Genomic DNA, 23,263 nt, shown 5'->3' with positions numbered 1-23,263 from the left:
CAGTCCTGACCCCGTAGCGTTTGGAGTAAAGGCATTCGGCAAGGTTTGCTATCTGATCGCTCACAAGTAAGCGGAGGTAATCTGGGAAAGACCATTTCTTTCAGATACATTATAATACAATTCAAAAAACTATAGAGCCTCCGTCCTCAGCACTTCCACGTGTGGAGACTTGACTGGCACGTCTTGTGAAGGCGGGGAGGAAGGGCTCCATGTAATGTACACGCCATCTTCCTTTATGTGGTAAAGGATGGCTAATAACGTTCACATGAGTGGGCTGCTGAGTCGCCACGATGATGAAGCGACAAGGACGTCGACCTCAGAAGGTCTGGAGGAGGGTGAGGTGGAAGGGGAGACCCTCCTGATCGTCGAGTCTGAGGATCAGGCCTCCGTGGATTTATCACACGATCAGAGCGGAGACTCTCTGAACAGTGACGAAGGTGATGCATCTTGGATGGAGGAGATGTCCTATTACTGTGAGAAGTGTCAGAAGTGGATACCAGCCAGTAAGGATGCTGTTTTTATTATTTCTTGTAGTGTTTCCCATTTCCAGTTTGCTTTATTACGGTTGGTGTGTACCCTCAAAATACAGTGTGTGGGTCTCACCTGGCCTCAAAGTGAGACAAGGTGGTTATGCTATCCATTGTAAAGGATAACTCTATTCATCCTCATTCTGTCATTGGGAAGAAATGCTGGTTTGGCATCACACGGAGCCCAGTAGCCTAAAGCCATTTGTTGTGTTTGTGGGCATCAGGCACTTCCAACCATGGACCATATGGGTGTACAAAACTGGCATCCCCCAGTAAAAAAACAGGACTGTTTGTAAACTGGAAGCAAGCAAATCTAGTAAACTGAAAGCAAGGGCAGGACTTTGGAAGTGTGAGCACACTTTCAAGTTCTGTTCTTGGCACGTTAGGTGACTTTAGCCAAATGACTTTGCATTTTGCTCATCAGAGAGGTAAAGATAATGACTGTTCCTATAAAGGTCTATGGATGAAAAGGGTTCTGTAGGTGGTGTTACTTCTTCTTTCTTTCTTTTTTTTTCTTCCTGGTTAGTTTGTCACATCCGTGGAATATATGACTAAATCTCAACCTTAATGATTTCCTGATCATGTGAATTTAGTTTAGGTGTCACAGAGGCATGTCAGGCCTTTAGCAGCTAGCTTTTGGAGGCATTTGGAGCAGGTTGGATCACTTGATCTCCCTGCTACTGCTGTTGGACATAAGATATATTTTGTTAGCTAAGCAATAGACTAGATGTTACTTTCCCAAATCTAAATTATTGAATCTATTATTAGATCTAAAACCTACATATTGCTAAGTACTGTTCATTTGTGGCTAGAAATAGTGAACTCTTCAGGTGGCGTCTGCCTTGCAGATACATCAGCTGCCCGTTTTGCCATCTTTGAATTCACCAAAAGTTACAGGGTAGAAATCTCTTCTCAAAGTCAGGTCAGTGAGTGTTTTGCTGTTAGCTTAGTGGAGCCAACATAGTCCTATTGAGATACAGCGAGGAGCAGTTAAAGGGAAAATTATTAATTTCTCAAAAAAAAAGCAACCAAGTCCAAGGGAGCATGAGATATTGCATCTGAGAACACTTAATTTTACACTCAGTTTGTTCTGTTTTACAAAGATGTTCCTCTCTCTTGTTGCCGCGTAACAAATCCAAAGAGCAGAGAAAGCTGATCACAGAGCAACGGTAACCAGATACAAATGTGTAAAGTAAACAAGCTAGAAAAAGGAAATACTGTTCTCTTTACTATTGTTCCGTTAAACTGATCTCAGTTGTTGCTTGTGAAAGTTGCCAGCAGCCTCAGACAAATAATCTCTTTCTACATTGAATTGCCCTCTAGAAATTCTGTTAATCTGACGAGCGTGCTTTTTCCCATCAAAGACATAGGTGCAACTTTAGTAGCCAAATTCTGCGATTCACTACAAAAGCAGAGCAGCCCAATAGCATTGCGAAACGCTTGATCTAGTGTCACAGTGTAGTAAGAGTGGTGCAATACTATCAAAAAACGGCCTTTCATATGTGAATATTCAGAAGGGCTGTAGTCTTAAGGCTGTAGTCTTCCATGGTTTGTGATTTTTTATTTTATTTTTCTAATATTCATTTATGGGTAAATCACCCATGGTGAATTTAGAAGTTCAGATTCATCTGCTTGGGTTTTTTTTTCTTTTTTTCTCCCCCTTTTTTTTCCATGCTCTGCTACAGAAACGTGGAATTAGAACCTTTAACTTTAGGACATGTGGGCTTTTGCAGCTGGCTCTGTCCCAGCAGACCACTTTCGTTCAGATAAACTTGCATTCAGGGTTAGCTTTATACAGCAAAGCACATGCTGAAATGCTTTGCTGATTTGGGGCCTAATGCATGAACGGTAGACAAAAAAACCCTGTTTCCTGATAATATCATTCCTTTTTGTCCACTAAAGCCATTCTTTTGGCTCGCAGTCTCAAGGAAAGAAGATTAACCCCCAAAAGGAGTAATAAATACCTTAAAGCTCCACACCATGTCTACTTTGGTGTATCCTGCAAGCTGCTGTAAATGGAATTGACAACCTTACTCTTTTAGTGATATGTGGACAGGGAAAGGGAAAAAGAGGGCTGTAAAATTACATAATAATTAGTGGAAAGGTGACAAGAAAGAGAAAGCTCGTATATTTGTGGTTGCATACCTTTTTTACAGGTCAGCTTTTTTAAGTGGAGTGGAAAAACAGTGATTTACTGAAGTATATTGTTTAGCCTAGGGGAGCAAGAAGGAGTGAAAAATGTACAGGAAACAAGCAAACCCTTTAGCTTTTTACATGTGTTTGGATGTTAAGTCGGGCACCTCTTCTTAATGTCTGTGCATTTCAGTTGGTCACTGCTGGTTTTGGTAGCAGTGAAATTCCTCTGTACCTTTGTCATCACAGTGAATTCTGAAACTTCTTAGGAGTTGTCTGGGTCACTGGACTCCAGAAAAAGGCAAAAGTACTTTTCTGCCTGATCTTGTAGGGAATCCAAATATACTTTGCAGCATTTTTCCTACAAAAGGACAAATAATTTGCTCTTTTGCCTATTTGTTGTAGGTCAACTGAGAGAACAGCTCAGCTACCTCAAAGGAGATAACTTTTTCAGGTTTACTTGCTCTGATTGCTCAGAAGATGGGAAGGAGCAATTTGAACGGCTGAGATTAACATGGCAGCAAGTAAGTAGAAATATTTGTGCCAGCAGAATAACCACAGGACTTTATAAAATTGTTGTTTATGTTGTGCATGTGCTACTTAGAAAATGAGGACTGGGTATAGATAACAAAGACAGACATCCATGAACTTCAGAAATTAATTAGCTAAGGATTGCCTGCATATTAGACCTTGAGCATTTGGCAAGTAAATTGGAAGGTAATCATACAAACCACATTCCTCTCTTTTTTTTTGTTTTGTTTTGTTTTTTTCATTCATGTTTCTCCTGAATTCATGACCCCAGGCAAGTTTGGAAAAGCAAAATGCATGCAGTTTGGCTGCTAGGCATGAGCAGTTATTTGTGTATGTGAGCAAACGTAAAGCTGGTGAGGTGGCAATATAGAAACAGCAAGTTTGCCAGTTGCCTGAACACAAAGCTATTTCTGCTCTCTGTAATCTGAATAAGCTGTGACTTGGCTGCCTACTGGCTAGCAATAGTCCTTGCTGGTATTTACTGCTGAAAACTACTACTTCAGTCACTTGCACACCTGAACAACCAAAATAAAGTCTGAATTACACAGGAGCCACTCTGTTACGGAGACACTGGCAATTACAGTGGCACCTCTCAGAAGAATTGCTCACGGGAGATGCAGCTTAGTTTGGGTTGAAATTAAGAATTTTTAGGGATTTGCAAAGACGCTTCCCATTTCCCCTAAAACATGAAGCTTTAAGTGAGTTAGAAATAATGCCTCACTGTAACAGGGCTGAGGCAGACTGACGCACATCACCTGGCTCTAACTAGGGTGCTGGTGCTCCCATTGAATTTGAGGAGGAGCAGACAGGCAGTGCTGGTTGTCCCTGCATAAGGTGAATTTGATCAAGCAGTGGCTGCTGCTCAGTATTAAGTGTTCACACACGCAGAATATTAGGCACCATGTGCGAGACATCTGTTTTCATCCTTCAGGACAGAAGCGATGCACCGTCTCATAACAGATCATTCAAAAACCTCCAGCCCAGTTTTAGCTGTGGGCAACCTGCTGTTGTCTTTAAAAACATGTAACTGTACCTAGTGGTCTTGTGCAGAGTTGTGCTTCATCTCAGGGGAGCCAGTAATGTTACTGAGGGTGCTAGGACCTGGGATTCTTCAGGCAAAAGGGCTGTTTCGTAGTGCTCTTGCTGGTGTTGTGCAGAGCCACTGTTGGCAAATCTGGCTGCTTGCAGGTCTCCCCGATACAGCGTGTGGGCAGTATCAGTGGTAACTTCTACGGTGCTTTCTCACAGTGCCCAGTGTGGGCTGCATAGGGGAAAAGGTTAGCATAGTGATCTGTGGCTAGCAGAGCAGTAGAATTTATTGGCCAAATTACAGATCCGGAGAGCAAAGGCTACTAGCACTACACTCAGATTTTTCCACTAGAGTGGGAGGAGAATGATATGGGGAAGGGAAAGACAAATTCAAAAACCGGCTGAGAAGAAAGTTGACAAGTGAAGAATGTATCTTCTTAGGCTTTCAGCAGCCAGAGATACTGCTGCTGGGGTGGTTGATGGAAGTGGTCAAATCACTTTATTTGAAGTAGGAAGAACGGGGACAGTGATTTCTGGACTTTTCAGAGTATGTGGCCTCAACAGACCCTTGTCTTTAGCCTATTGAAAAGACAAGTATTTTTGAAGTTCTGAGACACTGTCTCACCTGAGTTTAAGGGTGTATAAATCTCTAGAGAAATAGTTATCAAACCAAGAGGGATTGGGAGGGGGGCAGGAATAGGGTACATGGGACATTAAAGCTGTCTGTATTTCCTCATTTTGGCATCTTTAGGGATATATTCTATGAAGCTACAGCCTTTCTATGAAGCTAGGAGACCATCTCCCTAAAAAACTGTATTTGAAACCTCTATGAAAGTGAAGAATATGTCCCCACTGGAAGTGGTATCCAACCGAGGCTGTGTGATTACTGAGAGGCGATTTAAGCCTAGCTGCACCATTTTAGCTGTGTTGAGTGAACTGGTTAAATGTAATTAACAGTTTGTCTTCTGGGATTTACTCATAATGAGGTGTGATTTTCAAACCTGTCTTTTAGTTTAGGCATATAATAGATCAAGCTGAATTTGGTGGTGATGCATGTGAATGAGCTGTAAATGGATTGTGTTTAATAAAGAGCATGTGGAGGAAAACTTAATTTGTGGATGTTCAGAGCTATTGGTAGATATCTTGCAATTTTTCAGAGAGTTTAACTTGTGTTCTGTTTGAAATGTCACAGTAAGTATCTAGAAAGATGATTGTCACTACATTTCTGATGGATGAGCAAATGGGATTACTTATAACCCATTTTTTTGGACAGACTTTTCCCTACCTCCACACTACAGTCATATCCCAGCTGTGATATAGTTCTTTTTTACTACTCTCATGCAAAGGCTTGTATCTCATTATAAACCTGCGTAACTAAGTAGCTTGTTATTCCCCTGGCATGGAGGAATCTCTGGGAGGAATTGAAAAATGTGTGCCTATCAAGAAAGAGGAGTATGAAAGCAGGAAGATGGATTACAGAAATTGCCTATGAGGTGATGCAAAAAATAAGACATTAAAGAGGATGCAAAGATTTTTTTTTCCCCCCATGAGATGATGCAAATGTTTTTTTTCTGCTTCTAACATTTTCTTTTCCAGGTTGTCATGCTGGCAATGTACAATTTGTCTCTGGAAGGAACTGGCCGTCAAGGGTACTTCAGGTGGAAAGAAGATATTTGTGCTTTTATTGAGAAACACTGGACTTTCTTGTTAGGGAACAGGTAAAGACATCATGTTTCCCTGAAGCCCTGATTGGTGAGCAGAATGAAGAAGAAACTGTTACACAGCTAGAGAACAGGAATCCTGGTTTATTCAGTGACATCCCTATTGTGCTTTGGTAGTCAGAAAATAGGAGAATTTAGTATTAAGAACCTGAATATAGATGTGAAGGGTCATTTTGGGAACTAATAAGCATTTTTCAATGAAAAAAAAAAGGAATGTTGCACAAAAGCAACATGGATGCATGTATTTTTGGTGTATTACCTGCCTTTAGGTAGTATATGAACCTGCAAAGTCACAGCATTTGAGTTTTTTATAAATTGTCACAATGCATGGACTAGTTCTGATATCATCTGCCCAGGCTTTTTAAAACAAAACAAAACCAAAAAAACCCTCCAACAATGAACCGTGTTATTCAGCTCTAAAGCTTATATGAACCGGGTTCCACAAGGAGGAAAACTGAACCTTGTCTTTCAGCTTGTTTTGGATCTTAATAGAATATCTCTTACACAGCATGTATTACAAACCATTGAAATCTGGTTTTCACACTTGGTGTGTATTAAGGAAGAAACTGTCAGAATAAGAGTTCTTTTCATAAATGGTAACCTTCCGCAGCACGATGCCTTGTGTGCTGCATAGGCCAACATTGCTTTTTTTTTTTTTTTTTGAGCACACCAAACCGGTCAAAAACAAAACTCACTTTTTAATGCATGTGCATTAAAAGGAATGGAGCAAGCAAGCCGTAGGATTGATTTCACAGACTTCTCCCCCCTCTGTGGGATTTCTCTGTTGTAAGACCCATTTTCCCTAACTAGGTTTGTTCTTTAGCATTGCTTTCATTGCTTGTCTGGGCCTTCTTGCTCTGTTCTCAGTAATGTTAGTACTTGTCTCCTCTGCAAACGGCCGGATCCCGACAGGAAGGCAGCTGATGGCCCATTGTCCCTCACTCAGGGAACCGTCACCTCCCAGTGCTTGCTGCTGGCTTTTGAGGCCTGCCCTATGCGGTTGATCCTCCTGGCTCTGATTAAATTCGGATGAAGTGATTACTGCCCTGTGTAGCAGTTCCTGAATTGCTCCACTTTACATCCTTCACATATTAAACTACTGCTGATCTAGACTTACTGTAACACTCCATGCTGCAAACTGGGGCATTTGACTTGAATCCCCCCGCATTGGAGAGCCAATACCCTAAGATGTCTAATTGCAACGGTCAGACAGCAGCAAATACTTGCTCAGCTTAGCCTAGCACCTGAATACCGAAGTTTTTGCCAGTGGAGATGTGCAAAAGCAAGGAGGAATCCTGACAGCCCATGCAAAAGATGGTTTTAGACCTGATTCTCCGGTGTCCCAGGGACTATCTCTGTTACTGGCTACAGGATCAATTTTTTAACGCTTACTCTCACTCATTCTCCCCTAAAGGACATTTAAATTAGCCAGTGACCAGTTCTAAGAGGAAGGAGCTGTGCCTCAAATACCTGATGCAGAGTATGCTGTCCCACAAAGTGAAAGGCTTAAATGCAGCTCCCTGCTCCCGAGTGGGTAAAACCATGATTCAAAACCAGTTCAATGAGTGCACCTGACTCAGGTTTGTTGACTAATACAGATCCTGTTCCCCATGCTGCAGGAGAAACTTTATAACAGAGAACCCCAGGCAGAGATAGGGCTGCAGAGTTTAGCTCACGACAAGCGTACACTGTCCATCTGTTACCTTGACATTTCTTGCTGCTCAGTTGTTGTCCTCAGTGTTTTGTTTCTCACACTCCTACCTCTCCTCTGCAGTGCCTGACAAAGCTGCAGCTATGGATTCAAGCAAGTAGAGGCCAGTTAAAAGTGAAGTCATCTGATCCTAACCCTCCTTGTGAATTCAGCCCTTGGGATTCTATCCTACAGCTCTGGGAACATACTTTGCTAAATGGATTGCAATCTCAAAGTCGTTAGGGCAGGCGTTTAAATTAAGATTCTCTTTCCTTCTGTGTGAAGCAACACCTGTATCCCTATCTTCCCCTTGCCTGTCCCATCCTGTACACCCTGAGTCCTGTTTACCGTCTTCAGTAATGCAATATGCTTTGGTAATGTTAAGTCAACACAGCCCTATCTGGGATCCTGTTTCTGTTCTTGTGTCATTATAGAACTGTTAACTGAGTATGTTAAATGAGTATGTGAGTATTTGAAAGACTGGGGCTCTGGTGGCAAGGTAGACGTGTCCTTTGTAGGCTCAGTGTATTGCAACTCCTTGACAAAAGAAGACAAATCAGGTCTTGCAATGCTGTAGTTGTGTGGCATTTACAGGACCTATGTTCACAGCACTTGGTAGATCAGAGCCAATCGATACATTGCAGAGTGTCCTTCAGAGTGGTTTTGAGAAGGAATTCATTAATCCTTCATCTCTCTGAGGTTGGGAGAATAGTGAGTACATGAGCATGCATTAGTGTCAGTGGCAAAAGCATGCTGCCCTTTCCGTCTTTGTGGAGGGAGGCTTCATGATAAAAACACAGCTAGTGAATGGCAACTTAACATTTGTTTTTCCCTGTGCCACTATAGGAAAAAGACCTCGACATGGTGGAGCACAGTTGCTGGCTGTCTCTCTGTAGGAAGCCCCTTGTTTTTCCGTTCCGGAGCACAGGAATTTGGAGAACCAGGGTGGTGGAAACTTGTTCATAATAAACCCCCAACAATGAAACCTGAAGGAGAGAAGCTGCCTGCATCTGCACTGAAGGCAAAAGGTAACTATTTCCAGGATGGTGAATAGGTTCCTAGCTCGGCCAGAACTAATGGTGCTGGAAGACATGAGAAAAGTTTATTTAAAACAATGCAGTTGTGTGTTTGGGCAACTACAGGGCATGGGTGGTTTTTTTTCAGTACTGCTCTGCTGTAATGGTTGATTTCAGAGGACTATATTGCATTATGAGAAGAGGCCCGTTACATATTATTGCCTCTTTCCATTTGTTCAAACTGATTTGAAGTCTTCTGAGCCTTGTGCAGCCGAAATCTGTAATTTCTCTGCTATTCTTTATCCTGGGGAGTGTTTTTTCTTTTGTCCACACTAGATGCAAATTCCCTTCTGTGCAGAGGAGCAAGATTGGGGCTTAAAATGAGGCTTTAGTGGTGCATAGACTTTGTTACAAGCCTTGGAGTGAATTTCCTGGATATCTTCAAAATATGTCTTTTAAGATTTTTAGCTAACCGGTTCTTATGACTGTATGGTATGTATACAGTGATTGCAGGAGCTCAGTGTCCGTTAGAATAACCAAACTACTTCTTTAGCAGCTTCAAAGCCACCTCTGGATCCCATCATTACTGTGGAAGGACTTAGGAAACGGGTGAGCCGCAATCCAGTTGAGTCAGCCATGGAGCTGAAGGAGAAGAGGTCTCGCACTCAGGAAGCCAAGGATATTCGGAGAGCCCAGAAGGAGGCAGCCGGTTTCCTGGACCGCAGTACTTCCTCCACACCTGTTAAATTCAGCAGTCGAGGTCGTCGCCCTGACATAGTTCTTGAGAAAGGAGAGGTGATCGACTTTTCCTCCTTGAGCTCCTCAGATCGCACTCCTCTGACAAGCCCATCTCCTTCCCCATCTCTGGACTTCTCTGCTCCTGGAACTCCAGCCTCGCATTCAGCTACTCCTAGCCTTCTCTCGGAAGCAGATCTCATCCCAGATGTCATGCCACCACAGGCCCTGTTTCATGGTAAGAGATGCCATGTTTTTTTGTTTAATAGAAAGCTTAGTTTTCAAGCAAGACATGAAAAAAAGGGAAACTCCCAATGAGCTGCATGATTTTTTCAAGACAACATGGAAACTAACTGACAAAATTCTGTTTTGTCTTAATTGCATATAAATCTTAATTAGATTTTCATACTTGTAGTCACAGCTTCTAAGACCAGAAGGAACCACCAGTATCCTCTTCTTAGGCATCCTGAATGCCTCAGAACAGGGGGCAGAAGATTTCACCTAGCAATTGCTGCACCATTCAACACAAGTGTTTTACTGCAATGTGAATTACACTGTTAGATAACTCTAATTTTGCCTTGATTGTTTTTTAAATGGGTGAACTTTTATTTTCACAGTAGTGTTTCAGTAGTTTTGTAAGTTTGAACATGGACAGCGAGCAATCCCAGCTAACAGATGTTAAATTTGTGTCAGGCTGCAATACACTGATTCAGGCTGAAAGCTGATAGTTCTTTAAGGAGCCAGATCTCATTCTAAGGGAGAAAGTGGAGAATAAAGCACTTCTTGTTGCAAGGAAAGATAATGTAGTTCTGTAGAGGGATCGATCCTATGCTTGTGTAACTCCTAATTATTCCCTCAGTTTAAATGGAATTTCTCTAGGGTACACTAGCTGAAGACATAGCTTACCAGCTTGGTCGTTTGAGCCCAAGTCTTCAGGAATTTTCAAGCAAACAATTAAATGAAATCACAATTTAAAATTTGTCAAAGAATGTGAGCTTACAGCTCAGGAGCACAATGTTTTTGAATAGCAAACTGGAAGACAGCTTAAGAGGGGGACTGATTCTGTGTCCTGACATTGAACTCCTTAAGGTATCTCCTTTCAGGCATCCAAAATCAGGAGGCCCAGAAGTTATACAGAAAATGGACTATTTGGGGTAAACCCGCATTATTTTCCTTTAGCAGAAAAGTCTTGTGACAACCCTCTCTGAAATGGGGCTCTGGTATTTACATTTTCTTCCTGGGTTATTTTGATCTATTGAACAGATGATGAAGAGATGGAAGGAGATGGAGTCATAGACCCAGGAATAGAGTATGTGCCCCCTCCAAGTGGGACTGCCGGGGCTGGGACTATGATAACGGGTAGAAAAAAAGTGAAGACAGCCGAGCAGATTAAGCAAGAGGTGGAGAGTGAAGAAGAAAAAGCAGAAAGGATGGAAGGTGACAGTGAAGATCCTGAAGAGTCAAACACATCCCTGCAGGCAAGGGGGCGAGACAAGAGGAAACCACAGCTGGAGAAGGATGCTAAACCCAGAGCTCCCAAGCATACCTCTGTTAGTATCTATGAAGAAAAGTTGCTTCTGAAGAGACTGGAAGCCTGTCCCAACGCCATGAGCATGACCCCAGAGGCCCGGAGACTGAGGCGCAAGCTGATAGTCAGGCAGGCCAAGAGGGAAAGAGGACTGCCCCTCTTTGACTTGGACCAAGTTGTGAATGCTGCACTGCTGTTGGTTGATGGGATTTATGGAGCCAGAGAAGGAGGTGTTCCCAGGCCCCCAGTAGGACAAGCAACATACAGAACTACCAGCCAGGACTTCAGGATCTTGGACAGATACCAGGTGAGTGTTTTCAGATCTAAGTGAGCTTTTGGCACTGGTCATTTTAGAGCTTTGGTGCAGAGAGCATCATCGCCTTGAGGATATCTAACTCTCAAAGTGAAAAGGATTATGTGAACAAGGCTCATTTTGCCTTGGGGTTGTCTCCCCACCAATGCTCTCACAAGCCCTTTTCTTCCTGGAAAATGCTCGTACAGCACAGCTCTCTATAAGTATCAGCACTACAAATTTCTATGTATTTGCACTCCAACCCTTCCAAAACATTGTGATGGTGGAGGCCTGAAATTATCACAATCAAAGGCTGTTCTTTCATGCCATGCAGGAGAGAGAGCACTTCCATTGCTTTGCTGAGCGATGTGTGCAGCTCAGGCGCTAAATCTGAGAGTGCACTGCAGACTACTCTTGGGTGGGACCACTATGCTGTGGGTCCAGGCCATCCTGTTATAGAAGAAAGCCCTTATTGCAAAAGCCCTTTTTCCCTCTCTATTGATATGATTCCTCCATGTTAAGTCATTGACTAATCTTCCTGATGTGTTTTGGATTTTTTTTTTTGTATGTGTAGACAATGCTGCCTGCCATGAAGGGATATCGACAGCAGACAACAAAATTTCTGTATCGACTGGTAGGCTCAGAAGACCTGCTGACAGACCACAGTATTGTCAGTCCTTACACATCTCGTGTCCTGAAGCCTTACATCAGGTACAGATGGTCAGAGATTGAATTTGCTCTTTGCTTGTGAACCAACAGCCCAGAGAGGACACCTTCCTTGCGGCAGTGATCCTCATCCCTCCCTGCAGTTTACAACCCAGTTTATGATGGTAACCCTGAAGGGATAGTGATTTACTTAGCTGAACAGCTAAATGGGTCTGCATCAGGAAGGGGAATCCCCAAGAGAGGGCAAATCAGAGAGGGAATCACCGTAGCCATTCAATGCAAGTTGCACCTCTTCTTGGGCCAGGACCGTAATTTTCCTGGCCCTCCAGTAAAGACAGACTGGCTTGATGTGCTCTGGACCTGGGAAGCATCTTGGCCTCTGACACAAAGGTTTTTTGGCTGAGTTGGGTGCTGTTTTCCCGCATGAATAGAAGACTGTTCATTTGTTCCAACTTGAGCATGTCAAAAAATACTTCATGGGCAGCACCCATTCAGCTGCAATGGCAGTTATTGTTGCTGACTGGCCTTTTGTGTTTGCTTTTCATGTTATTGGCAGGCGCGATTATGAGACAAAGCCCCCAAAACTCAGGCTGCTGGCAGAAATCCGGGCATATCCGCATAGGACTGATCCCAACTGGAAGGCTGAGCCAGAAGCACCCATTGATTACTGCTATGTTCGCCCTAATCACATACCCACTATAAACTCCATGTGCCACGAATTCTTCTGGCCTGGTAAGATTCCTTTAGTGCTTGATTTTCTGAGAAGGAAGTGGTTTTCTTCAGAAAAAATATTCTTGGGCCAATTTTTTCTTCAGTTGGTGTCTGGCTCAGTTCTTAGAAAACCATTATCTGATGTCACAGGGATGCAGTTGAGACGGAGACATGTATTTGGTGTCTTTGTCTTTTGAGATCATATAGAACTGCGCAATTAGGCCCTAATTAGCACAGTACTTAAAGAAATAGGTTATCTGGGGTAATACCACTGATGCCAGTAGGAGTCAACACCTGCTAACATCAAGCATCCATTTATATGTTCTGCAGAATCAGGGCCTTGAAGTAAGAAACAATTTTAGACCTAACGCTTATTAAGTTCATAGGAAAGTTTCTTCCTAGAAGCCATAGGCTTGACGTGCTGGAGTGAAATCTGGGAATTGCACTGACTACTGCAGACTTCACGGTGGTGCTCTTTATTTCTCAGTATTTGCAAGGTATGGGAGAACTTTGGTATTGATTTTTCTGTATCATCTCTTGAATTGTAAGCTCCTTGGGACAGTGGCTGTCCTTTACTGGAGGCCTACAGTTATGAGGCTGTAGTCTCTAGCTCTTCTAGAATAATAACAGTGATGTTCATCTACCGCATGGATCAGCTTCTGCAGCACTGCAGACCAGTTTAGAAAAGCCAAATGCAAACAGTACACACCTTTATTCAAAGTAACCGTTTGCTTTATGTTTTGATTTGCAGATCATGATTCATCATTGTTTGCAGTTTGGCACTGCCCATAAGCTGCAGTCGGGATCAGAGCTCTTTGTGCCGTTCATTGTCCAAATTGTACAGTTCAGAGGGGATAACTTGGCCTATCTTCCTTTTCACAGGCTGTTTGGGAATGCATGAGACGTTCTAAGAAAAGCTGAATTCCTCTGTCATAGTCTCTCCCTTCTGCTTCTGCATTTGAAGTTCTGGCCAATTTGGGTGGCACCTTCAGGACTCACCCTGTTTTATTTAAGTTAAGGAGCGTGGGTGTGTTCCACCCTATGGACTGTGCATCATTAAATCAGAAAGCTGACACTCCCATCGGTCTCCAAGCAGGAACCAACATCTCTTCCTTGGTGTAAATTTTCTGAGGCTGGGGTTATACAGTTATCGCACCCTGGTCTGTGTTAGTAGGAGAGGTAACTGAGGAAGTGATACCTCTGAAGATAAAGCACTGTGCTTACACCAGCACAGAGGCTCTGTTTGGACACAAAGGCTTTAGCTTCACAAGCACTACTTTTCAGCAGAAAACACTGATTTAAGCAGCTCCCCCCTTCTTTTTCCTGGACCCACCACTACAGTGATATGTGATGAACCAACTGGCGAACTTGTTAATAATCACTAGTATTTGCTGGGTTAATTTTAACCTGAAACAGTTCTCTGAGCCAGTTCATCATGTGGCTGCACAAAGAGGTGGGCTGGCAGTGTTGGGGATGGGATAGGCAGCCGAGAGGGCATAGTTAAGTTAGCACTGTTGTTCAAAGAAATAGCTGTAAAAATTACAGCTTGATCGCACCTAAGTTTAGGCATCTGAGGCACCCATGATCAGTGGCTGCTGTAACAGTAAATGAAAAGATGCTTGTAGAGGGCATTTTGCATCTTAGATGCACTCAGTTGTTTTCTAATAGTTATGTTCTCTCATTGATTGGGTTCTTTAAATTTTAGGCACTTCACCAGGTGAGTCCAGGCCTCAGTTCTTATACTCTTCCTCCAAATCCAAGTGCAGCTTCAGAGCTTTTCATGTTTTTCGCAAGGCAGCAACAAGCGTGCAGGTAGTTGCTGGAAATGAGCTGACGTGAAACAAGATTCCCCCTTGTCTCTCCTGGTGTCCTGTGTCTTCATGTCCTAACGGGAAACATCTCCTGAGTAGGCAAGTGGTAAACCATACTGAGCTAAGCATCTTCCTACAGGAATAACTGCATACTGAGGGGATGGACCCGTTTCACTGACGCCAGTGTGCTCAGGGCAATGTAGCGTTCCTGTACAGACACGCTCTAAGGCACTTCACAGTCAACTGCAGCCTTGAGATAATTAACACTGCTCCCTATTGCCAATCGATTCCTCCCACGTCTTACTCCACCCAGTTCGCTCTCGAGCAAGAAAGTAATTCATCTGCTTATTTGTGCGTAGTGCTCTGTGAAGTCTTGCATCTCATCAGGAGTGATAAACATTACTGGAAAACCGTATTCTGTTACTTTGTTATCCCACCTTCCAAATAAATCCGTGATTGCCACTTTGAGGCTGAAACTAACACTTTTGGCATGACTCTGCCATGTCTTGCACCTCATGTACAGACTGTCTACACAGACAAGATACCAAGCAGTCATCTGGGCTGTGAACTAAACTGCTTCGCCCTAACATGCAGTGTGGCTGCTCTTAGGCTGCAACAGCCATGTTATTAGGCAAGGTAACGAACTCCACTCAGAAGTCACCAGCTTCAGCTATTTCTGTCCAGCCTCTGATTCATAGACAGCACCACTGTCTGAGAGCTGCTTCACACCCCAGATTAGGGAACAGACGCGTGCTGCAAGCAAATGTTTTTGATAGACTTGAAATCCTTGCTCAGGTTCACAGTGCAGCTCCACAAACATCTGAGTATGCACAACAGAGGAGGAGGTAGGAGCTCCAGGCCAGGTGGAAAAAAGGGGCAGGAACACCTTAGGCAGGTAATGCTAGTGACACTGAAGCCCAGCCTCATGTCTGCTGTGCTTGGAGTGTTTTTGCTGCAGGAGCAGGATAGAGTGGCTGATATGCTCTGAATTCCCCCCTGGCTTGCCTCAGGCGGGTCCTTCGGCATTTGCGGACTGGAATAGTAATGGTGGACGCCAACCTGGCACTGGCTTGGCCCAGGTGGAATGGAGCATAAACCTACTGGGACCCTATCCAGCAAACATTTGCACATGCAAGTATCTTTATCGATACGGATATTTAGAACTGGGTCCTTAACAGAGTCTACTGATATGGCTCAAGAATACAAACTAGGGAAAGATTAGCTGGATGCTGAGATTGTGTGATGATTTTTTTCTTAACCATTCCTTAGAAGCTACTTCTTGTGTTATAGTTTCATTCTGAGGTCCTTCGAGAGGAAATCAGCTTTGTTGGTTTCTTCATGCTGATTGCAGGAGTTCCCATTTTCAAGCAGGCTTCTCCCCTTTGTGCATGCTAAATCCAGCACCTACTGACATCAGTGGCAAAAGTCTCATTTTGACTGTGTTTGATTGAAGCATCTCTGAATTACAGAGCTTTGAAATAAAGGCAGAAGGAAGAAATCACATAAATGTTTCCAGAAGGGCTTTAAACTTTGAATTTCCATGCAAGTGTGGTATAGTATAGTCTGATCTACTTTTTTTTTGCGATGCTTTCAACTACTATTTATCTTTCCTTCTGTAGGAATTGATTTGTCTGAATGCCTGCAGTATCCAGACTTCAGCGTCGTCGTTCTTTACAAAAAAGTTATTATTGCCTTTGGCTTTATGGTGCCAGACGTGAAATACAATGAAGCATACATCTCTTTTCTGTTAGTTCACCCTGAGTGGAGAAGAGCTGGAATTGCAACCTTCATGATCTACCATCTTATCCAGGTAACAAAAAAGATCCCATGTCTCTGCTAAAGAACTAGCTTTCCCTTCTTCCTTGTGTGTACACATGCAAATAGTACAGAGTAAGTAGTGGTGTCTTGCTCCTTTCTATCTCTTTCCCCTTGCTCTTTCTTTGTTTACTTATTCACACAGTTACACAGGTTGTCCACAGTCACCAGCCCATATGAACATTTATAGCATGAAACCACTTAAAAACCCTACTGGTCAGGTGCTCAGGATTAGTAATGTGATGTCGACTTTGACTGTCTTGGGATTAACTTTTCAATGGTCCATAGTTCATAAGACAGCATTATTGTAAATCTGGGGTATAGAGGAAAAAAAAGTGATATAATATTGGGTAGGTTCAGTTAGTGTCTATTGCAGCTTTTCTTACTTAGACCTGGAGGTTTATTTTGTGACCAGTGTAGTTGCATTAAATCACTTACTGATCTTAATCATTCTCTTCCACTTCTAATATGCTGGTTCAGATCCAGATGAGTTGAAGATAAAGAACAAATGTTTGCAACCTCATTCAAATTTGTTCAAACTAGCTTGTACTGGGCTTTGTTCCACAGGGACACTTGGGAAAATTAATCTGAGCTAACTAAAGGGCTGGTATTAAAGTAGTTAAACTTTATTAAACCTCTGAATGAATACTATTATTCAGGAATCAGGTGGCCTTAATTTCATTTACTTACTTCAATTAAATTGCATGAAACTCAGCTTAATTTTGAGCAAGGATGCAGACAGATGTCCTTCTTGGAACCCAACGGTGCCTCTTCAGGGCCCACAGGTTTACCACTCCCTGAAATCTCTTGGCAGAGTTGCAGACGTGAAACATTCCTTAACTTGTTTTAGTCAAGATGAGCTGCACTAGCGAAAACTCGCTATCGAAATTGCTTTTACTCCAATTCATTTGGCTGGAGATAGGTAAGGAGTGCTGGCAGGTCCTTGGGAACAGTGATCTCTACCTTGGAAAAAGTGTCCATGGAGGGTAGCTCCTCAAGGGCACCTGAGGGTAACTCTTCTACCAGCAAAGCTCTTTGCAGTGTCCATCTCTCTTCCCTTTACATGGTGATACAGGCATTTAGTACACTAACCAATCTATTTTAAATTCAGCCCTTACATTTTCTGAGTGTCTCTGTGTAGATGAGTGTTGAATTGTCCTTCACTGCAGTCAGCTAATGTGAGATATCAACACCTAGTGAGAACAGGCCTGAGAGAGGAGCCAAGATTTGAAGGGGTCCAACAGCTGGACTCATCCCTCTCTGTCAGGGTTGGGAGGTGTTGGCAAGTCTGCTGTGGAAAATTACTACAGCTTTTTGTAGGACCTATTGCAGCCAGTTAACCTAATTCTGCTCACAGGTAGACTAGCATAAAGCAATCAGGTTGAGGAGAGCCAAGCAGGGTTTAGGCTGATTAGACTTGCTGGGTATGTTACAAACAGCTCCTGGGGTGATGAGAGATCACCACTGTGTTTGGCTCATGTTGGATTTCTTCTCCATTCCTGTGTGGCTTTCGGTGGTAGAAGGAATTTAGTCATACAGGAGACGCAGTGGTGGTTGTGAGCTTGTATTCACAATTGTCAGGTCGTATGTGCTGCTTTACAGGCTGTTTGAGTTGATGGTATGGTACACCCTCTGTAGCTAGAACCACTTTCACATGTTTGGATTAAGGGTAATTCTCCATCTTGTGGGTCAGTACCCTTAGTTTGGGAATAAATTCTTGGGAACAGCATAATGTAACAGAAAATGCTTTGATGCAGGCAGTGCTTTAGGGATGGGTTTGTTTTCAGAAGTTATTCTTTAGTGTATCTGGCCCACAGGACCAAACTGTGTCTCTTGAATGTTCTCATTCCAACTCTTTCCAAAGACTCTCGATTTTGAATCCCTGCGAGAGCAAGAATTGCTTTTCCTTTGAATGATCACTGAAATTTCCTAAAGGATATTACTTACTGTTTCCACTTAGAGTTACAATACATTCATTACACATAGAATGCTACTAAATCACTAGATGAAAGCATGAAAAATTATTTTATTGGCATCTTTAGCAGAGAACTGCTGGTTAAATAATCTGGGATCCTTAAGGTAACATTAGCAATGCCACTTTCTGACTGAATTCTCTGCTTGCTCAGGAGGTGAGCGCTGTGCCCTGGAGGCTGGGAGAGGAGTTGGGTGGGATATACAGGCATTCCAGCGTGACAGCCTTGGGGTACACTGGTGTTGCTAGTGCAGTTGCAGAGAGTTCAGCTTTGTTTGCTGGTGGGGAGGAGCGGAGTGCCTGATTCTTTGGCATGTTTTGTCTTTTCTTCAGGCCATTGTTACTAAGTATTTGAGATTAGTGCTATACACTGAGATTAGTTTTAATTAACAATTATTTAGCAATTGACAATGGAAAGCTGACAAATTATACTCCAAAAGCTGCTTCCATTGTGAGAGATTCCCCCTTTCTCAGAAACAAAGGCTTTGCGAAACAGGAGCATTCCCTTCACATTTCAGCTGTTGCTGTGTGTGGTAACTTCTGTGTGGAAGCCTGTGATTTTTTTTTTCTCACATTTCCTCAGTAACTTAAATAGCAGAACTTATGAATCTCTTCACCTCCACATTGCCCCAGAGGCTTTCTCATTCTCTTGTGTGATTTTTTTTTTTCCCCCCTCCTCCACTTGGCAGACCTGCATGGGCAAAGATGTAACCCTTCACGTCTCTGCAAGCAACCCTGCTATGCTGCTCTACCAAAAATTTGGATTTAAGACTGAAGAATACATTTTGGATTTTTATGACAAATACTATCCGTTAGACAGCAAGGAGTGTAAGCACGCGTTCTTCCTCAGACTGCGTCGCTGATGCGTCAGGGCTGTCTGTGGCTCTGTGAAAGCCCAACCTGTCAAACAAAGAGTTCCCGTGGCTTTTGGCTGAGGATGTTGGCTGTCACGTGAGAGCTGAAAGCACCAATGCCTTTATCCCTAGGACTGCTAATACCAACAGTGCTGCGTTGTATGCTGAACATGCAATCTGAGGACTGATTCGTATCCTCCAAGGGGAGAGGCCTGGAAATGCCACCTGGGACATGCTGAAACCACTGGAAGACTGAAAAAGTATTTATGGGGTGTTTTTCTGCCCCTATCATTTTGGAGAGCCCTATTGACCACCATCACCCCCCCCCAACTTGCCACTTCAGAGGGGCTCCAGAGATTTCAGATTTTGAACCTATTCAAGAAAAGTGTCACAGTTTTTGTTGTTGTTGTCGTTGTTGTTGAGTTTTTTTGGTTTATGGAAAATGAAGAACATCTAGACTTAAATCATGAAAAGTGTTTCTGTGATTTGATGGCTTTGTTAGGAACCATGTTGTAAATCTATGAAGGGAAATATGATATTGGTACATATAGCTGGATGCTAACTTTAGGAAAGCTCTGCACAGGCCAGGACAGCAATACTGGAACCGTGTTTTAGGAATAATGAAGAGTGTGTGAAGAGTGTGTGTTATGTGATTCCTAATGAAAGGTTCAGAGGAGATGTCTTTGTCCTGCTCCTTCCCTGCTGCCTTCCTTTCCCTCCCCTGTTGAATGTGTGCTCAATGTGAAGTTCTTGTAGTTCGCAGTATTTTGTGTTCAGGAACAAGATGTCAAGTGAGTTTGTAGCTAGGGGAGGTAGAACACAACAGCTGCCAAATCAGCTCTTTGAAATTTTGCAATCTATCCACCAGTTCTTGATGCTACGAATCAGCCGTGGAGGCACACCTCTAACCACAGACCCAGCCTTGCAGGCTCCACCTCCTCCCGCCACAGACACTGGATAGAAGAAACCCAGAGCAAAAGTCAGGGGTAAGGTTTGAAATGCAAACTCTGGTTTGTAGAAGCAAGCTGTTTGCAACCTCAAGGGAGTAGAGAGTAGAGGTGAGCCAGTAACGCTTCTTGGAAGCATCAAGGCTGTGATTTCATGGCTCTAAGCATAAGAGAGCAAAAAAGAAAAAGAAATAACTAAAAATAATAAATAAATAAGATAATGGAGTCTAGTCCTTCTACACAGTTTAGCAACTTCCTCTCTCCCTGATTTTTTTACTGCAGAAGAACAGTAAATTGGCAGTTTGTTCTGCAACCTGCTAAATTGAAGATCTGTCAGTGCATTTTGAATATGGATCACATCCACTCTGCTGTCCCTTAACAATCAAGTCCCGTGGAGAGCTACATGAGATGTGACTTCTGTGTTGTTAATTCACTGTGTAGACATTTTGGGTACCTAGCTATAGTAATAGTTGCCTTAATGGAGTCTTTATTTTGATAACAGCAGAGGGATGGACACGAAGTATGTTTTTGTGTAATCAATGTACATCTTCACCAAAACAAAAACAGTGTTAGTAGGAGCAAAAAAGAACCCATCTAAGAATTGTGTGCCCTCAAATCCATGCACATGTCTGCCTGCTTTATGACTACGTGAACATTTTTGATGTTACTGGTGTTACAAGTTAGCTGTATTTGGGGGGAAAAAAAAACTGTCTTTATGAATGAAATTAAAACCCTTTCTTGGAAAAGCCTACGTGTAGTCATACTGTCTGTTAAGCTGTCTCTCCATCATCTTTCACTGAAATCTAGCCAACTTGGGTATGCCTGATAAAGGATGCTCCCTGCTTCTCTGAAATGGAGTTTGCTGCGTTCTGCCTAATGCTCAGGGTAGCTGTGTGACTCTCTCTTCCTTCTCTCTGAAGCACCATGGAGGGCAAATACAGAGGCAAAGTGTGGTTTGGGATGGGGGTGAGGGGCAAGAAACTCTTTGATTCTCTACTGGGCATCCACACAGAAGCCACACAAATTCTAGCCCCAGCAGGCTGTTTCCTCACTTATCAGAAGCAGGAGATAAAAGATAATCTGCAGAACTATTCTACATCATGTTCTCCACTGTGGCAGCAAAGATTTTGAGAAGCTTCTTGTTCTGTGCTTATACCTCTGTAGCTTTGTCCCCAGAGGGAGGATGACATTGAACAAAGTGTTTGAACAGTCTTGGGATTCCTGCTCTGCTTCAGATGGCCTGTTTTATCCAGGCAGTTCATTTACCCCCAGATCCTCAAAGGGAATTAAGTGACTATGTGTCTTTGAGTCTTTGTATCTTAACCATTTTGGATCTGTCCCTCATCTGGAAAAGGAGAAACAATGTTCCCCTTCTTCAGGGGAAATGCTAAGAATGAACTCATCAAAGCTTACAGGGGATGGGGATCAATATTGCTGTTCTGCAGGCTGCAGAGATGTGAGATTGCTCTGCAACTTTGCAGGCCTACCCACATTTATGCAGAGATGGTTTGTTTTCTTGCTAATTGGAACATAATTCTGGGAAAATCAGCCAGTTAACTGCTATACCTATTATCTTGCACATCCCCAGGACTGCAGGCTTCAGTTTTGATCCCTTGGCGTTGTTTTTGTGTGCTCTGAAAAACTCTGCACCCTGTTCCTTTGTGCTGCTTCTGAAAATTTGGTATGGCTTTGAATTGCTGACACTGAGATCCTTCCCTGTTGAACCTAATCACTTTGGTGAGAGCGGGATGCAAGCGTGGTTTGCTCTAGGATCACTTCCTGATGGTCTGGGCAAAGAAGAATGGCTATGACCCAAGAACACCTTGGAGCAAAGGGCTTCTCCCAAGTCAGATCTGAAGGACACTGATGAAGCCTGTAGTATCTGTTCAGAAGGCAAGTGGCTGTGCATTATTTCCACTTGGCATGTCAAGTTAACCTAATGTCTTTACGAGAGAGTTTATTTTACATTGCTGGCTACACAGGTGAACACAGAGCACAGAGGCATCATTTGGAGAGCAGAGATTCACTCCTCTGCTCTCAGCAAGAGTCGTCTGAGGACAGTAGTTTGAGCCCAGCCTCTTAGCAGGCACTACGTGAAATCGGGTGTGTGGTCTGATTTGAGCCAGCAGCCCTGGGGAGACGCACCAGGGCTTCCAGGGAGCTGTACCTGGCCTTACTAGGTCATCACCAGGATTAGGGAGCCTTTGAAGTAGCTATGAACCAGCTGCTCGGAAACGGCCACCTTATATCCAACCTCCTTCCACAAGACCACCCCCTCCCCAAACTGCTGAGTAACGAGAAGTCCCAACAGCTCACAGCAGCTCAAGGTCACCGCTTGAGTGGTCTCACACATGGCTTTCCATGCCTTTTGTTGCCTTTCTGTGCAACAGCTGAAGCTCTTCCAAGGTACAAAGTGAAACTACGTGCTCTTAGCCCTCTGCTTCCCTTCTCTTCGTGCCTCCGAGACCAGCATGATCAGCTATTTTAGCTGTGATTAGAAAGCCAGCATCCACCCTGATTAATGATGCAACACCCCATAATTCAGATTACTCCACACTTCCCTGAGCTGTGCAATGACTGTACGACTGCAGTTGCCAAATGCAGCCCAGTTCAGCAGAACCAACTTTTCTTGGAAAACAAAGGTGGAATTTCCCCTTTCCTAATAGGGCAGCAAAGCCCAAACCTTTTTAATTACTTGTGTGCGCTTCGATACTTCACAACCAGGAAGCCACCTAGTGTGGTCAGCTTATCTGCCCTGTAGATCTACATTAGCTGAGACAGTTAAATACTGGGATCCTTCTGCAAATACTCAGTAATTTGGTAAAAGTAATACTTCACAGTTTACTTGCAAGAGAATTTTTCGGTGTCATTTAAGAAGGGGGAGGGGGGGAGGCCAACCTGACAAACTCATCCTCCTTCCCCTCGGATTTGTGCTGGAGGGAGTGGGTGGTATTTAAAAAAAAGCAGCTTTTTCCTTCTGGTTCATGTCATACCTCAGACTTCTCAGAAATTACAGGGCTGCTTCTATGCTTCCCGGGTCGGCGTTGCTTCAAGGTGCCAAGTCCTGGCCGTGCTCGCGGGGCTCGTGTCGCCGCGGGGCTCGGTCCCTTGCCGGGCGGGCGGTGAAGCGGGGCTGAGAGGCCGCGAGCACGGCTCGCCCGTCAGCGCCGCGATTGCGGGAGGGGTTTGCGCGGACGCGTCTCGCCTCATCAGGGTACGAGCCCGCGCAGCTCGGGGCCCCGATTTTGGGGGCGGGAGGGGGGGGGCGGGAAGGTGTGGATGGTG

The 23,263-nt window shown here is 43.6% G+C and overlaps 1 protein-coding gene across 2 annotated transcripts; it reads left to right on the top strand.

The window, feature by feature from the left end:
* The first annotated feature begins 8 nt into the window (after positions 1–8).
* KAT14 (lysine acetyltransferase 14) lies at positions 9–20,727 on the top strand. Of its 2 annotated transcripts, none has more exons than XM_067292632.1 (10): positions 9–503; positions 3,066–3,184; positions 5,817–5,938; positions 8,478–8,659; positions 9,204–9,620; positions 10,646–11,217; positions 11,777–11,913; positions 12,425–12,600; positions 16,010–16,200; positions 18,867–20,727. In XM_067292632.1, the coding sequence occupies exons 1-10, from the start codon at positions 248–250 to the stop codon at positions 19,038–19,040; spliced, it is 2,346 nt and encodes a 781-aa protein (XP_067148733.1). In that variant the 5' UTR covers positions 9–247; the 3' UTR covers positions 19,041–20,727. The 2 variants fall into 2 exon arrangements, with proteins under 2 accessions (XP_067148733.1, XP_013809833.1); XM_013954379.2 differs by having other exon boundaries at positions 9,201–9,620.
* Positions 20,728–23,263: the final 2,536 nt, after the last annotated feature.

This window comes from Apteryx mantelli, chromosome 3 (assembly GCF_036417845.1).
Source record: "Apteryx mantelli isolate bAptMan1 chromosome 3, bAptMan1.hap1, whole genome shotgun sequence".
In the NCBI taxonomy this organism is placed as follows: Eukaryota; Metazoa; Chordata; class Aves; order Apterygiformes; family Apterygidae; genus Apteryx; species Apteryx mantelli.
Note: the sequence above shows the minus strand (reverse complement) of the source record. Positions and strands in the feature narration are given on the sequence as shown.

What these genes read in the sequence shown, in the direction of transcription:
- KAT14 (XM_013954379.2), top strand. Translation starts at nt 248, where the DNA reads ATGGCTAATAACGTTCACATGAGTGGGCTGCTGAGTCGCCACGATGAT. An exon ending in ACCACAGGCCCTGTTTCATG is followed by an intron (nt 9,621 to 10,645) that starts GTAAGAGATGCC and finishes TCTATTGAACAG; the next exon opens with ATGATGAAGAGATGGAAGGA. An exon ending in GGATCTTGGACAGATACCAG is followed by an intron (nt 11,218 to 11,776) that starts GTGAGTGTTTTC and finishes TTGTATGTGTAG; the next exon opens with ACAATGCTGCCTGCCATGAA.